Source organism: Momordica charantia (assembly GCF_013281855.1).
Source record: "Momordica charantia cultivar OHB3-1 chromosome 6 unlocalized genomic scaffold, Mcharantia_2.0 BLBB01000006.1, whole genome shotgun sequence".
NCBI lineage: Eukaryota > Viridiplantae > Streptophyta > Magnoliopsida > Cucurbitales > Cucurbitaceae > Momordica > Momordica charantia.
In genome coordinates this window covers 30,322,284-30,338,283 of record NW_028275164.1, presented here as the reverse complement: position 1 = coordinate 30,338,283, position 16,000 = coordinate 30,322,284, and the positions used below count along the sequence as shown (strand labels likewise).

The following is a 16,000-nucleotide window of genomic DNA, read 5'->3' as shown; positions in this document are numbered from 1 at the left end:
TTACTTGGTCGAATGTTGTGCCATTGGTTTTATTTTTGGAAAGAAAAGATTAACCTTTGAATCAGTCTTTCTTGTATGATATTTCTAACAGAAGATTTCTCCTCTTTTTAGGTTATATTGAACCTGTGATGGTGATTCTTCACGAGCAGGAACTTACCTGGGCTGGTCGTGTTTCATGGAAGCACCATACTTGTATGATTTCTGCGCTAAGTATTAGCACAACCTTGAAGCAGCATCCTCTCATATGGTCTGCCCGTGTAAGTATAAATCTGGATCAATCCTATCAGAAAGCTGCAAAAACTTCACCAACTTTTATAGTATAGATATATCATTTTTATTAAATAATTTGTCACATTTGAACCTTTGATTAATTGGCATATTTGTTGAAATTACACTCTGTTTTGTTGGGTGTTTCTAGATTTCCATGGAATAGTAGTACAGATAGTAGGAATGGAGAACTTATTTTATTAACTTTAAAATGGTTCACATAAACCTGGTTTATTGGTTTCACTCCCTTGGGAGTTTGTATCTTGAACATTTTATGTTCCTTTTCATCTATCAATGAAAAGTTCGTTTCTTGTTAAAAAAAAAAAAACCTGGTTTATTTGTCGTAAAGGTACTATTAAGGTTGACTCTTTAATAAAATTTGAACAACATGAGAAATAGTGTGTCATCATTATCCATGGTTGTGGTAATATTTCCAATCCTAATGCAGGTATATGATCTCGGTGTGATTATTTTGCCCTGAAAAGGGGCATAACTTTGGCCTTTATTTCATTCATAATGGCATGCAAATAATAACTAAATAGTTAATATTTGAACAAGAAACAAGTTTTTATTTTTATTTTTATTTTATGAAATGATACAAAATGTTTAAGGAGACAACCTCTAGAAGGAGAGAAAAAGAATCAACCAAAAGCAAACCAATAAACAAATGAAGAAGCCACCTAACTACCCAAGATCACAAAAAGGGGACCAAAACAGCTCCTTAATCACAGCCACTACCATTTAACAAACTAGCAAACTAAAAAACCCAAAAATGCTTACACTAGTCTAGAAACTTCTGGCTCTTTTAGAATCAGAAGATTCAGTGTTGCCCTTATATTTGACAGGAACAAGAGTAATGGCAACTTGATTAAAGTAATATGAGAGATTTTGCTCTTCTAAGATGAAAGGGATAAAAGATCTTTGAGCTAACATTGGATAACCTTTGCATAGAATCATTCCCAGTGCGAATAGGTGCGCAAGTAGGATTTTGGTCAAATCTTGATAACCTCCTTGAATTGAGAAATCAATCCATATTGCAACCTTCATCTTCATTCGACAAATCAATCATCAAAGAGCAAGTGGAATGAGCCACTCGACACACCTCATATCAAAAGATGGTTGTTCGAGGAAGATTTGAACCTGTTTAAGGTCCAATGACTGTAACAAAAGGAGATATTTTGTTCATTTTCATATCTTCGATGAAAAGTTAGTATCTTGTTCCAAAAAAAACAAGAGGAAGGTCCTTTAATTAAGGTTTCTTTGGAGTCGAGCACAAGGTCAATAACTGAATGGTTTTTAAATTTCTTTTCCATGCTGCCATTGTGTTTTTTGCACAAAGCATCACAAATTGGCCTAATGCTTATAACCTAGAAAGAGAATTTAACTGAAGATTTTTTTTTTAAATTTATTTATTTATTTATTTTTTGTAAGAAACAAATTCATAGTCATCAATGAGAAATCAAATGGGGAACATTGGTGTTTGGCTGAGGATTTTAATGTGTTCAATTTCCATATGAGAAATCGAGTGGTGTAGGGAGATTCCCGAAGTTGATGAGGGTTCTTAACAATTTTATTGAGGAGTGTAGTTTGGTGGATAATTCTTTAGCCAATGGTAGGTTCACGTGGTCTAGGTGGTGTGCTTGTTGTAGGCTAGATAGATTCCTCCTTTCCAAGAGCTGGGGTTCCTTCAAGTGAGACAGTCCTTGGGGCCACGCCGATTTATTTGGATTCGGGCTTTTTTAAGTGGGGGGCCTTGCCCATTTAGATTCGAAAACATGTGGCTTTCTCACTCCTCTTTAAAGTTTCCTTTCCGTCATGGTGGAGTTTGGGGGCTTCGGGAGGTAGAAAGGTTTTTGTTTTATGAGGAAGTTAAAGTCCCTTAAAGTCTCGCTGAAAGTGTGGAATGCTTCTGTTTTTTGAGACGTTAGGTAAGAAGTTTGAGATTCAGTGAGAGGCTGAAAACTTTAGATAGTCTGGAGATGGAGGGAGATCTGTCTTCGAAGTTGAAGGAGGAAAGATTAAGTTTGACAAGGTAGTTTGAAGAGGTGATTCGTAAGAAGGAAGAAAGTTGAAGGTAGAAAGCCCAGGTCAAGTGGGTTAAGGAGAGGGATTGTAATTCCAAGTTCTTCCATAATTCTTCTAACGACAGAAGGAACAAGAATGCTGTAGATTATTTGGTTAATGAAGAAGGTGAGACTCTGAAAGGGGAGCATGAAATTGAGAGGGAGGCGATTTCTTTCTTTTCTAATCTCTTATGCCTCATGATGCTGTGCTTCTTATGCCTCATCTCTTTAAGCGCACCTTTGACCTCTTAAAATATGGCTAGAATTTATCCCTTCTTGACGAAATTGTCTATTTGTTCCCTGCCTTTCTTTAGGTAACCACCACAACGTAAATTCTTTGTCAAATTGAACCTAGCTAAACCATGGCTAATCTGATGCCCTATAATTATTTCAAATGAATGGAAATGGTGGTAGTTATGCAAGAAATTTATAAAATGATTAATGTTCGATCAAGATGGTCATTTTTTACATGCAACTTCCATGATACCTGATTTGGGGGGGGGGGGGGGGAGAGGGTTCATTAGTTGTAAGTTACTATTTATATTTCTTTCTTTAGAACTCTTTCAATTGACAGAATATATATATATATATATATATTTCCTTTGTTTGTTGTAGAACCTCCCTCATGATGCTTACAAGCTACTTGCAGTTCCATCACCAATTGGTGGTGTACTCGTTGTCAGTGCAAACAGTATTCATTATCATAGTCAGGTAGCATTAATTTTCTGTCGTTGTACTTCGAATTAACAAATTATCTGTCCCTGTGCACGGATGACCCGCACTAATCGAGAAATGGTCTAAATTAACAAATTATCTGTCTTCCGAATAAAAAACAAGAGCTGAAGAAACCTTTTGTATGAGCGGTCTCTTCTCCTCCCTATTGCTTTCTCCACTTTTCATTTTGATATTTAGCTTTTGGAGTTATTTTATTTTGTCATGCTCCTCTCCGGTTCATACTTTTGCTATAATCTAATGAGCTGTTTCTATATTTCAGTCAGCTTCATGCATGTTGGCTTTGAATAATTATGCTGTTTCTGCTGATAGCAGGTCACACCTCTCTCTTATTTTATTTCTGTATATTTTACCTACTTTTTCCCCTTATATCTGTGTGACCTTGCCCTGCCTCTTCTTCTCCCTGGAATGGGAAAGAAGCATGCTGTCCATCGGAGCTTGGATCATTTATCAATTTTTAATTTTGCATTTGTGTTTAAATTTGTCTTTCATGCTGGGACGTAAGGTCAATCATATTTGGCATTCAGTTCAGTACTGTTGGAAAATATCTGTCAAACGTTGTTTTTCCTTTTCCTGAAACGATTGAGATAGTCTGTATCCATTTGGTCGTGGTCCTTGGAAATTCATATCCCAACATCTACCTCAGTTTCTCCATTTACTTAATTTTTTATGTTAGAAATGGTGTCCAATTCATTTTTCTGAGGACTGTTGGCAGATCCCTTCTTTTGGTTTCTTTCACCTGGTTGTTTCGTGTGTTTTTATTTTCTGGTTCTTTTGTTGCTTCCCTGTATTCCTTTTAATATCGGCCTCCTTTAATCTTAATCTTCTAAAAAACTATTAATGATAAGGAGACTATTAATTTGGCTTCCTTCAACACTCTGGAAGATTTGAAGATGCCAATCTTAATCCTGCTATTCAGGATAATAAAATGTTTGGTTCTTGAATCCCTGGGGTTTATTTTCTTGCGCTTCTCTTTTTATTATTATTTTTAAAAGAAGTTTTTCCTTTTCCCAGTTTATCCTCTTCCCTTTGTCAATCAATTCATCCTTTTCCTAGAGTGAAGGTGCCCAAGAAGGTGGGATTCTTTGCATGTTTTGTGGTTTGCAGGAAAATCAACACCATTGATGTTATTCAAACGTCAGTCTTCCCCATTGCTGTGTTCCCGTAATCTTGTTCTCCTTGGAGCTGTTCTTCTCCCATCTTCCCTTTATTGGTAGAAGCAGGGTTCTTTTTTTTCATATATATTTTTTTTCCCTCTCTTGGGGTTCAGGCTATTTTCTAGGATCTTTGGTTGGAAAGAAATAGTTTTCAGGATTGAGAAAAGGCTCGGAGTGGTGTGCAATATAATGCGTCGTTACGGACTACTTTCTCTTTTTTGAATAGCCTTTTTGTCGTTTGATTTTTTCCCCTCAAACTTATGTTTCCGTCACTGAATTTCAGTCAAGATATGCCTAGATCAAATTTCAATGTCGAATTGGATGCTGCCAATGCTTCATGGTTGCTAAATGATGTGGCCTTGCTGTCAACCAAGACTGGGGAGCTATTATTACTGGCTCTTGTCTATGACGGACGGTTAGTACTTTCATTTTTCTGTGTCCATATGTGTTTAATTTCTCAGCATTATCATCATAATTGTCAGCTTCTATGCTTCAGTTATTAGGAACATTATTTTATACTGTTGATAATTGGGGAACTACTTACAGTCTCCGGGTTCTGTTGCATAGTATTTTAACAATCTTCATGAGGTGGAATTTTTTTTTTGTGCCCTTTTGGGCCCTTTGTAGCCAACCATTTAATGTCATCCATCTTATTGGGAGTCTTGTTATCTGTTAAAAGATAAAATATCGTAACAAGTAGCTTTAGAATTGAACGCTCTAGACTTTGGACTGACTGAGTGGTCCCCGTGGTGTGATAGTTGGCCTTTTTTTCCATTTTTTTTTTGGAGAGAAGCCATATAACATATTCATTGATAAATAAAAGATGAATATCCCTTCTTCTTGAACTAACAAAGCACTCCCCAAGCAATGACAAAAGGGCCACTATAAATCTTTTCCAATTTGGATAATGGACGATGGAAATTGGAAACTGAGAGCAAGAGATGATGATTTTCCAAAGGAAAGTAAGATGGAGACCACCGACTAATTTCTCATGGAAGAAAGAAAATATAAATGATGAAACAAGGAGCAGAAGAGTCTCAACCACCCACCCTTCCAAAAATAAGTATCCAACCCATGATAGAAGAAAGGAAGCTCAGGAGAAATATCTTCCCCTGAATTAAGTTGAAAGTTTAGACATTAGGAATCTATTAGATACAAATTTGAAAGTTCAATTACCTATTAGATACAAATTTGAAAGTTTAAGACCTATTAGACAATTTTTATGGTTCAGGACCTATTAGACATAAAATTGAAAGTTCAGAGATCTATTAGATCGTTCCTGAAATTCAATGACTTACTAGACACAAACTTGAAAATTCAGGTACTCTAGGAAAAAAAATTCAAGGACTAAACTTATAATTTAACTTTATTGTTAATGTTATAAGAAGGGAATTGTTTCATCGAAACCTCTACCTTCATTACAACTTTAAGAGGGACGACTCTAGCTTTAATTCTATTAATATTTATATTTTAGTCAGCTCTATTTCTAGAACTCCATTTGGTATAATTATATTTTAATGTGCTCTATTTCTAAACTTGATTTGGCTCATATAATTATATTTTAATGAGCTCTATTTCTAAAACTCCATTTGGTACATATAATAGAAATACTAGAAGAGTTAGAGACTAATTAGAAAGCTTTCTTTTTGAATTGGATGTAATTCTTCTTGCCAAATTTTATTCTAAACTTAGTTTCAGACATCTTCAAAACTTTATTGTTTTGTTTGAGACAAAAAATAGATTATTAAACGTATCTGGTCATGTATAAAATCATCAGACTAATAGATGAACATGGTATTATTTTCTTGAAGTAGACACTCCTCTCATTTGAACGGTTTTAGTGTGGAATGATATACTCTGTTGATTTTCAGGGTTGTGCAGAGACTTGATCTTTCAAAGTCCAAAGCTTCAGTACTTACATCGGTTAGTTAGTTAGATTGTAGTTTTCCTGCCAGTGTACTTTGATACCTTTTAGTAGTTAATTCGATTCAGAAATGATGTTTATATTTATATATATTTTTATGTTGGAATGATATGTAGGGCATTGCTTCAATTGGAAATTCATTATTTTTTCTGGGCAGTCGGCTGGGAGATAGTTTGCTTGTGCAGTTTAGTTGTGGAGTGGGATCCTCAGGATTGACATCCAGTCTAAAGGATGAGGTTCGTTGGGCTCTATCAACTTAATTTTGCTAGTTACTTTGGATTTATTTTTGTTGGTTACTTTGGACATTTAAAATTAAGGTTGTTTCCTGGTATTTTCATGATTCTTGCCCTCCACGTTTTTCCAACTCAATTTACTTATAGGTCTCTTGATTTTATGCACCATTTTACCAAGTTCCTGTTAGTGTATGCTTTTTTATCGAAGAAGATTCTTTCGTAAAATATACTTTTGGTCCCTGAATTTTGATGTCAAGTTTCTAAAGAGACACTTTAGTTTTTGAGGTTTGGAAAATAGTTTTAAATGATCCTTGAGCTTATTTGACGTTAATTGACTAATATAAAGATGATTTGGCGGTTAAGTTACTAATAATATTTTGCTGATTTGGCAAAATATATTAATTTATATTCACTTGGGACTTAGATGACATATCTCTGCTTCTTCCTCTCTCCCCATCTTCCTTCCCTTCTTTCCTCTTCCAACTATTGTTGCTGCCCATCTTTGACCACTGTTTCTCACAATGCTGACCATCTTCCTCATTCGTGGATGTTCTTCCTAGTTGCATCTCTTCTCGTTATTGGTTGTTGGATTTGGAACCCTTCTACTAAGATGAAATCTGGAACTTCCAGTCAAAGGATTCCAAATCTTGCAATTGGCAATGCGATGGGTGGTAGTGGGGAGAGATGACTGCGAACACAAGGATGGTGGTCAGTGCAGTTGGATATGATGGTTGGAGATGTGCAGTGCTGATGTTTGGAAGAGGAGTGAAGGAAAGGAGGGGAGAAGGAGAGAGAATAAGTGGAGACATGCTAGGTTAGCCTAAATGAATGTAAAGTTAATATATTTTGTTGAGTCAGAAAAGTTCAATCAGCAACTTAACTACCACATTTTCTTTCCGTTAGTCAACTAAAGGTTAAATGAGCTTAGACAACATTTAGAACCATTTTCCAAATTTTAGAGACTATAACGTCTCTTTTGAAATCTTGGGATCGTTAATGTATTTTTTTTTCTATTATTCATAAATATCAACAATTTGGCCTTTTATGGAGAAGAAGGAAGTTTATGTATTGATAAAGCATGATGTTGAATGAGTTAATGTATTATCTTATTTTTTGAACAAGAAATAAACTTTTTATGTTAGAATGAAAAGGTACAAAAGGTGTTCAAGGATACAAACTCCAAAAGGAGTGAAAATGCTATTGCAAATGGAAACCTAAATGCCAAAAATAATGTATCCTAATTAATACAAATATCATTAAAAAAATAATTAACAGATAATTTGGACAAAGAACTCCATTGAGAGGCCTTAAACTTGGCTAGGGTGAACCACTTGCTCCAAGCTTTGAACTCCAAGATAATTATAGATAATTTGGACAGAAAGTTCTATTGCGCTCAAATCGAACTTCATATATAATTTATTTGACAACGCTAACCCATAATAGTCGTGCCCTTTGGGGATAAAACCGGATCATTGAGAAGCTGGGAGATATTAGCATCAGGGTCAGTCATTAACGAACACCTACTGACTAATATTGAATTGCGGAAACAGTACAATAGATGGCAACAATTCATCTTTTTTTATTATTTATTTATTTTTGGTGTAAAAATTCATCACACAAGAACAGTTAGAAAAGATGTAGTTTTGATCCTCAGAAGCCATAAAGCAGAGAACACATATTGAGGCTGTAGCAAAGAAGGCAGCTTCTTTTGCAGGACATCAGCTGTATTCATTCCTTTATTAGCGAATCCATATCAGAACTTTGGCCTTATCGTCTTCCAAATAGCAATTAGCAAGTCCTTGGGTAAGGAGAAGATATGGACAGATGAATAGTCATAAAATTAATCGGTACAAGCCTGAAGGTGTGATTTTACAGCACATCGCATCTTCCTCATCAAACTTCTAATACCTTCGAAATTGGCTTGAAGAAGAGAAAATTCTTCCAACTCATTGTCCTTCAAACCTCGATGTGTATTAACAATGTTTTAAAAGGCTAAAGGCGGCCTCGAGGCTTTTTCTCTTGAAAAGGCGAGGCGTAAGCCTCAAGGCGGTATGAGGCGTAAGCCTCAATTTTAATTAAAAGAATTAAACAAATCCTAAATTTGTGTGGTCAAGTATTACCAAACATAATAGTTATATAAAATTATCAAAATATCCACCTGTTACTCGTGACTGAAAAAAAAATTCTAAAAAAACATCATAACATCACTACTAAAAAATTCTAAAAAAACATCATAACATCACTACTATTATCACCAATAGAACTTACTTATTCTATAAATTATTGTCTTCAATATTTTTTATTTTTAAAGTCTAGGTAGTAAAAGTAGTAATAGATTGAATTGTTACAACTCCTGCTTAGGATTCCATACAAAAAAAAACTTGATATTTTTTAAGAATTGGAAAAATTAATAGTATTCTTGTAATCATTACACGAGGCGTATACTTTAAGCCTCAGTGCGTTTTCAAAGAGGCGTAAGCCTCTTCTATGCGAGGCGTAAGCCTCTTATAGTCCAAAGAAGGCGTAAGACTTGAGGCTAAAAGTTAGAGCCTTGCCTCGAGGCGGGCCTCAAGGCGAAAGCCTCAAAAGCCTTTTAAAACATTGTGTATTAATCATTCAAGAGAAATCTACAGCATTCCAACATTCTAAAACCGAGCGATTTGGCAAAGCTTCCACATAAAAAAGATGAGGAGACCTTGATTTCATGTATTATCCATTTTCAAATTATTTTTTTGAACAAGAAAAAACTTTTCATTGATATATCAAAAGGAAAAATGTTCTAGATACAAACCCCAAAGGGGTGAAAAAAGAAGAGAGAGAAGAAGAGAAAAATAACGAAGAAATAGCGCCACAAGAGCAATAAAAGCTCGAAAACTTAGAAAAACTGCTTGCTACAAAGATTGGAAAACCAAACTAAATCTAGAGCCAACAACAGCAAGAGGGAAAAACCTTCCTTAGCGCCAAGAGCGAAGACCAAACTCCAAAAAGAACCAAGTAGAAGCTATGGACACAAGAACTAGACCGCAACTGAAATTCTATTAAGGAGTAATCATCAAATACTAAGCCTCAATGCTGTCTTCAAAAAACCCCCAAATATAAACCACCATATTCAAAATTTTATTTCCCATGAACTTTAAATGTTTATATTTTTCTGCATTTTTGCAGTTTAGCTGATTAAGAGAATTGCCTCATTAGGATGGTATTCTTATTGCCATGAAAATCTTACCCGCAGAAGTTAAATTAATAGGAGACACTGAAGTTTTATTAGATTTTCCTTTCACTGAGAACATGGAGTTGAAATAAGTTTTTTTATTATCCATTTGAAAGTTTCTTTTCCTTGAACTTTATATGTTGAGATTCTCTCATGCTATTCTTTGTGGTTTAGTTTATTAAAGAAATTGTCTCATTAGGACGATATTCTTATTGCCTGGATAGCTTAAAAGTTTACCTGTAAGAGTTAAATTGATCGGAGACACTGAAGTTCTGTTTGATTTTTCTTAAAAATGCTAAGTTGTCTTCATTGCCATGCATATGAATATTTAGTACACCTTACAGGTTGGAGATATTGAAGTTGATGCTCCTACAGCAAAGCGAATCCGTAGATCATCCTCTGATGCTCTGCAAGATATGGTTGGAGGAGATGAGCTCTCATTGTATGGTTCAGCTCCAAACAATACGGAATCTGCCCAGGTTTCATATAATGGACTACGTGCACAAACTTTCAAATCTCTTAAACTTTTTTTTTTAATTTAAAATTTTAGTTTCAATAATCTTTTCCCTACATGAATAAAGTGAAAAGTAACCGAGAGCTTTGATAAAAAGCCAAAAATGAAAAATAAAAAAGAGATAGGGAGAAGCAATCTAGGACTACCACCTAGTATGGTGGTATGGGGGGAGGGATTTGAAAAATATATCTAACCTTGTCAAGATTTTAGAAGTTCCAACTTTCAATGCATATTGATGCCTACAACTTATAGGTTGTCCAGAATAATGGTACAGAAAATTAACCCACTAATGAAGGTTCTTGATGCGTGCTCGTAATTATGTTTGTTCACTATATTTTGTTAATCACTTGGCATAATATTGACTGGTTTGTTAGTGGGTGAGTTAAGCTAGTTAATAGGTTCTCACTGGTGCAATTAGCGTGTGTTACTTATTTTTCTTTTGTTTTTTTGTTTAACAAGAAACAACTTTTCATTGATATATGAAAAGAAAAATGATCAAGATACAAACCCCATAGAGGTGAAAGAAAAGATAAGCAAAAAAAAGAAAAGAAAAGAAAAACAAGCACAACTAGGGCAATACAAACATATTGGAAGAAAAAGAACAATCAAACCAAAAAAGTTACCAATGAAGAATCCCCATAGAGGTGAAATAAAAAGAGAAGCAAAAAAAAAAAAAAGCTCAACTAGGAGCAATACAAACATATTGGAAGAAAAAGAACAATCAAACCAAAAAGCCACCAATGAAGAACGGAAGGTGATATGAACCAAGGAGCTCCCTTTGTGATGCCTTACAAGATCAAGAACTCGGAAACTTCAACAAGCCTTACTACTTCGTGTTCAAGCAATGGTGAGCTCGATGAAGGACTTAAAGGAAGATGTGCAAGATGTTGGAACAATTCACTACTATTTGGTGCAAGTTATGCATTTCTAAGTATTCTTTAAGGCAAGTCAAAGTCAATTTGGTCAAGGTCAAAGTCAGCTCCATCAGGACAAGTCAAAGTCAAATCATTCAATTTAAAATACAAGTTAAACACCCACATCCCTCTTTATGGAGGGGATTGCATTTATTATTTGTTGGCTTTCCATCTTCTTAGCCTTTTCATTTGCTTGTCTTTTCATTTATTTAAGTTATGTCTTTTAATTTATAAATCTTTTAATTTCTTGTAAGTTATAACTTATAAGTCTTTCCATTTGCTTAAGACTTTTCATATGGATTGCTAGGATGACTATATATAGCCTTGAGATTCCTTGTTTAGACACAATTTAAAGTTGAATGAAAAGAGAGTTTTCTCATTAGCTTGGTTGAGAGCTTTATCTCCCATATCTTGTGCAATTTCTTGTGTCTTTAGAATTTGTATGTTAGGATCGTTCAAGTGGTGTTGATCATACCTCTTATGGAGTGATTCGAATCAAGAGTCTAGAAACGAGTTTTCTCTACTCTTTATATTGATCAGCAAGGTAATTCGTTCTTAAACTTTTCCTTGGGTTGATTCCATAATTGTTTTTGGAGTTTTTGAGATCGTTTTCTATGGGTCTTGTTCGTTAGCAAGGTTCTTAGATCCGGCTCTCATGGATTTCTTAACACAAGGACAACAACCATGAAGCTTGGACCATAGAAAAACTTCATAACCTAAATTGATGAAGAAGACTTCCCAAAACTGATCTCGAACTCTTCAAAAAATTTTATTTTCTCTATACCAACAAAGCTGTCACAAAAAATAAGAAATATAAGGCTGCAAAAAATCTTCTCGAAATAATCATTATAATCATTATTTTTTGGATAGGAAACAAATTTCATTGAAAGCATGAAATATACAAAAAAAGGCATATCCAATGAAGTTACAAAAAACTTCTCCGGTTGGATGTAAGAGAATTTAGACTATAACTATCAAAAGGATTTACACTTTTGCACCATGATAAAGCCAAAAAAGTAATGGAGTCAATCAATTGATGGACCGAGTGATCGATGTCCTTGAAGATTCTAGAATTCCTCTGTTTCCAAACAATCCGAATGTAGGCCCTGTTTAAGTTCATCCATAGAGTAGCCTTCTCCTTCATGAAAGGATGCATCGGAAATATTATCTTAAGCTAATCTGGGATGTTATTTGGAAGGCACAGATTCCACCCAAAAGCTGTAAGGAAATGGTTCCAAACAGATACTGAGAGAGAACAGCTGATAAAAATGTGCCCTTGTGATTCATAAGCTGTTTTGCACAAACAACACCATGTTGGGGATAGGGATCATCTAGGGCATCTTCTCTGTAGCTTGTCAAGAGTATTGAGACAACTGTGACTAAGTTCCCACATAAGGAACTTTACCTTCTTCGGGAAAGAGGATTTCCAGATTGCTTTGTAAAGATGGGTGGAAGACAAATCTGTATTTGTAGATTCAATGTGTGTCAAAGACTTAACTGTGAAGAGCCCATCCTTGTCTAATGGCCAAACCCAAATTTCATCTCTATTTGTGGGCTGAAAAGGAGCTATCGTATTAAAAAAGGAGGCCCATTCCAGAATTTCTTCTTTATTAAGATTCCTTCTGAAATGCAGATTCCAAATCCCACTGGTTACATCCCATAAGTCAGCCACAGCAGCTTCTTTTTTGAGAGACAAGTCATAAAGAATGGGGAAAACATACTTTAAAGGTCTGTTCCCACTCCAATGATCTGTCCAAAAAGATGTAGATTGGCCATTACCCGTTTTGCAATGAATATTTGCATAGACAAATCTACTTTGCTTTTGGATAGATTTCCAAGGTCCTTTGGAGTTTTGCAACGAATGGGTATCCGGCTTCTCGAAATAGTCTGATGAGCCATGAGCCAAATTTTCTCAAGATCTAAATGTCCTTTTTTGGGACGCCAAAGTTGTTGTTGATGGAGTTGTTGGCGAGCCCGGAGTTAAAGTTTTCTTTTTGTGTCCTTGCATTTTGATGGATCGTTACGCTAGTAGTTAGCTTGGTCTTTTTGGTTATTATTGTATTTATTTATCTATATTGCTCCTTGTTGGGTCTCTATTCTATTTTGTTTATTTTCTCTTTTTCTCTCTCCTTCGGGAGTTTGTATCCTTGAACTTTTTATCCCTTTCATATATGATTGAAAAGTTGTTTCTTGTTAAAAAAAAAAAAATTGAAGAGCTATTAAACCACGAAGCTTTCCAAGGGATAAAATTAATCCCAGGCTCCCAGCTGCATTTTCTTTTTGAAACTTCCAATGACAATAAATACATGCTACCTAACCCCAAGGAGAAACCCAATTGGCAAGGGCTTGGGGTCTCTTTGTCATACTGGCTTAGAGGTCTTAAGTTCGAACCTTCTAGTGAGCTTAATATCGGAAAGGACTCGTGACCTTTCAGCTTCAAAAGACACCATCTAAAGCTGAAACCAATGAGAATACCGATCACGAATGACCTTTCAACTTCAAGAGACACCTTCTAATGTTGAATCCAATGAGAATTCCTAAAGTCCCCTGCTCTTTAGTGAAAATGTTGAAAACGACCTTTCAAATTCAAAAACCCTTCCTTTCTTTTGAAGATCTAGGGACTCTTCTTGAAAATAATAAGAGAATAAGAAAAGGGGGTCTAGGTTCGTTAGAAACTGAACTAATCAGTCTTTGATATTCCCTCAAGTATGAAATAAATGTTGTGGAGAGAACTCCTAGATACCTACGAAATCAACCAATAATAACACTCCTTGATAACCAAAATCGAGGAGGAAAAAAGTTTTCAATGGGATATATGAGGAGTCTTTTTAGATTCCAAAGGAGCAGCCTTAAAACAGAACTTTTTGCCAGAAGAAGAAAAAAGTGCCATTTTTCTGCCGAAAATAAAACCTTAAAAAAAACTACTGCCGCATTAAAAGCTCCAGCCCCACGCCTCGATAAAACTGACAAGAAATGTTGATTAGAAGATGGAGAATCCACCAAAGCAATAATAAAAATAAAAAACTCTTTTGGGCCATCTTGTACTGAATCCCTAAAAAGTAAAGTTGCATTACAAGGTAGGAGGGACACTTTATTGATGGGAAAAAAGGAGGTTTCCTATAAGAGTCCTTTAAATTAATATTGGGTTATAAAGGATTTAGAAGTCTTGGAGCTAGATTGGGATAGTACCATGGTCATCTCGAAATTTAGTGCCTTAGATAGTTGAAAGGATATTGTTAGGGCTCTAAAAGAAAAGCTCTCTCAAGACTGCTAGATTTACCCTTTTATGGCAGATAAAGGACTATTAAGGTTTGAGGGTGGAAGATTGTTAAACTCAGAGTGGGTCAATGGCTTGTGGAGAAAGGTAGGAGAGTTCTATAAAAAGCTAGAGAGATGGTGTTTTGCAGATCACAGTAGGAAGGAAGTGATGGAAGGCTTTGGAGGTTGGGTAAGGATTTGTGACTTACCTTTAAATTAATGCTTTGAAGCAATAGGAGTTCAGCTTGGTGGTTTGAATAAGATATCCTACACAACCCTAAATCTCTTGGATTGTTCGGAAGCTCTGATTCAGGTGGAAGAGAATTTGTGTTGATTCTTACATACATCAATATAAATTAACACAAAGTTCGGCAGCTTTGTAGTTCATGTTAAGGAGGTTGAGAGTCCTGAGAAAAAATAAAGTTTGATTTCCAGTAAAATGTTGGTTGCAAGATCTTCAAATGTGTTTGATGTTCAAAGACTTCATTTGTTATTGTTAGATGATGAGTCTCTTCAAGGGTTTTCATGTGATAAAATAAAGATGAAAGATTTTATGCGGTTTTGAATGAGAGTCTAGAGGGTAGCCCAAAAGCTCCTTCTATTTTGGAAAACATATCACCGAGACTCTTGTCTGATCAAGGAAATGAACTAAGTAAAGAATCTCATCCTTTGGAAAGTGATAAGGCAACCAACGATTTGGTTGTTAGCCGAGAGCACCATCTCCGGTTTTCTTTGGACCCTAAGGATTTTTAGCGCGTGTTAGTTATTTAAGTGTAATTGGTTTGCTGTTAGTGACTTGTACAAATAAAGTAAAGTTTACTGGTGAATATCAATAAATATAAACCCTTTTGTATATCTTCACCAAGATTGGTATCAGAGTTTGATAAATAAGACTTGTCTAACCATCATGGTGGTGAGCAATTTTTTTTGGCAATGACGAGGTGAAATTCCTCTAATGAGCTTCTGATAGTTGTTCTTGAGTTCTAACCGTGCCTCCTCCTATTTGAGGAACTACTTGGATGAATGACAGCCCTAAAGGGAATCGTGAGGGAATATGGGGGCTATTCAAATGTCTTCCTCAATAGTTGGTGAGCTGTAATGGCATTAAAAACTGGGGGACAGAAAGAATTGAAGACGAGCAAATACTTGTTTGTTCAAAGAAATTTTTCAGGTTTTGGTAGGAAAACGGGAGAAGGTTTGGGGTCTAGCATGCTTTAACCTCTTTTTGGGGCCATTCGTTAATTTATTTATTTTCTTTTTTATAGTTATTATTTCCGTTTGATTAACAAAAACTGGAACTCTTTTCAATAATTTTATTTATACTGTGTTGCATAGGCCATGTTTTGTGTGTGTTTTTAAAATAAAAAAACCTTTACCTTAACTATTCAAAACATCCTAATCAATGGAAACAGTAAAAGCAAAAGCGATAACCTTTACCTTAACTTGTAGATGCTTTTATTCTTCCGCTTTGATTACCATTAAAAAAAACTGAGAATTTGGTATCTTGAACGCACCCTTTATCTTCAAGGCAGCAATCCAGTCTATCATAACCTCTCTCAAGGTCGTGTCCACACCATGTTCTAGTTAACTTGTCTTGCTCGTCTTAAATTATTTTGCTGGCAGCTTCCTCAAGGTGGACAAAGCACGTATTTTTGTACATTTTAGAGGGTGTGATTGGAACATACAAGATAATATCATGTTTGAGATTGTACCTATAATGCAGATTT

General features: G+C 35.3%; 1 protein-coding gene across 2 annotated transcripts in view; it reads left to right on the top strand.

The window, feature by feature from the left end:
* The window catches only part of CPSF160 (cleavage and polyadenylation specificity factor 160), a 58,078-nt gene that overhangs the window by 12,141 nt on the left and 29,937 nt on the right, over positions 1-16,000 (top strand). For both annotated transcript variants that reach the window (XM_022301395.2, XM_088125702.1), the window contains 7 exons: positions 112-257; positions 2,946-3,041; positions 3,325-3,377; positions 4,503-4,634; positions 6,091-6,142; positions 6,260-6,379; positions 9,932-10,066. In XM_022301395.2, coding sequence (XP_022157087.2) covers positions 112-257; positions 2,946-3,041; positions 3,325-3,377; positions 4,503-4,634; positions 6,091-6,142; positions 6,260-6,379; positions 9,932-10,066 — 734 coding nt within the window. The remainder of the gene's footprint in view (positions 1-111; positions 258-2,945; positions 3,042-3,324; positions 3,378-4,502; positions 4,635-6,090; positions 6,143-6,259; positions 6,380-9,931; positions 10,067-16,000) is intronic.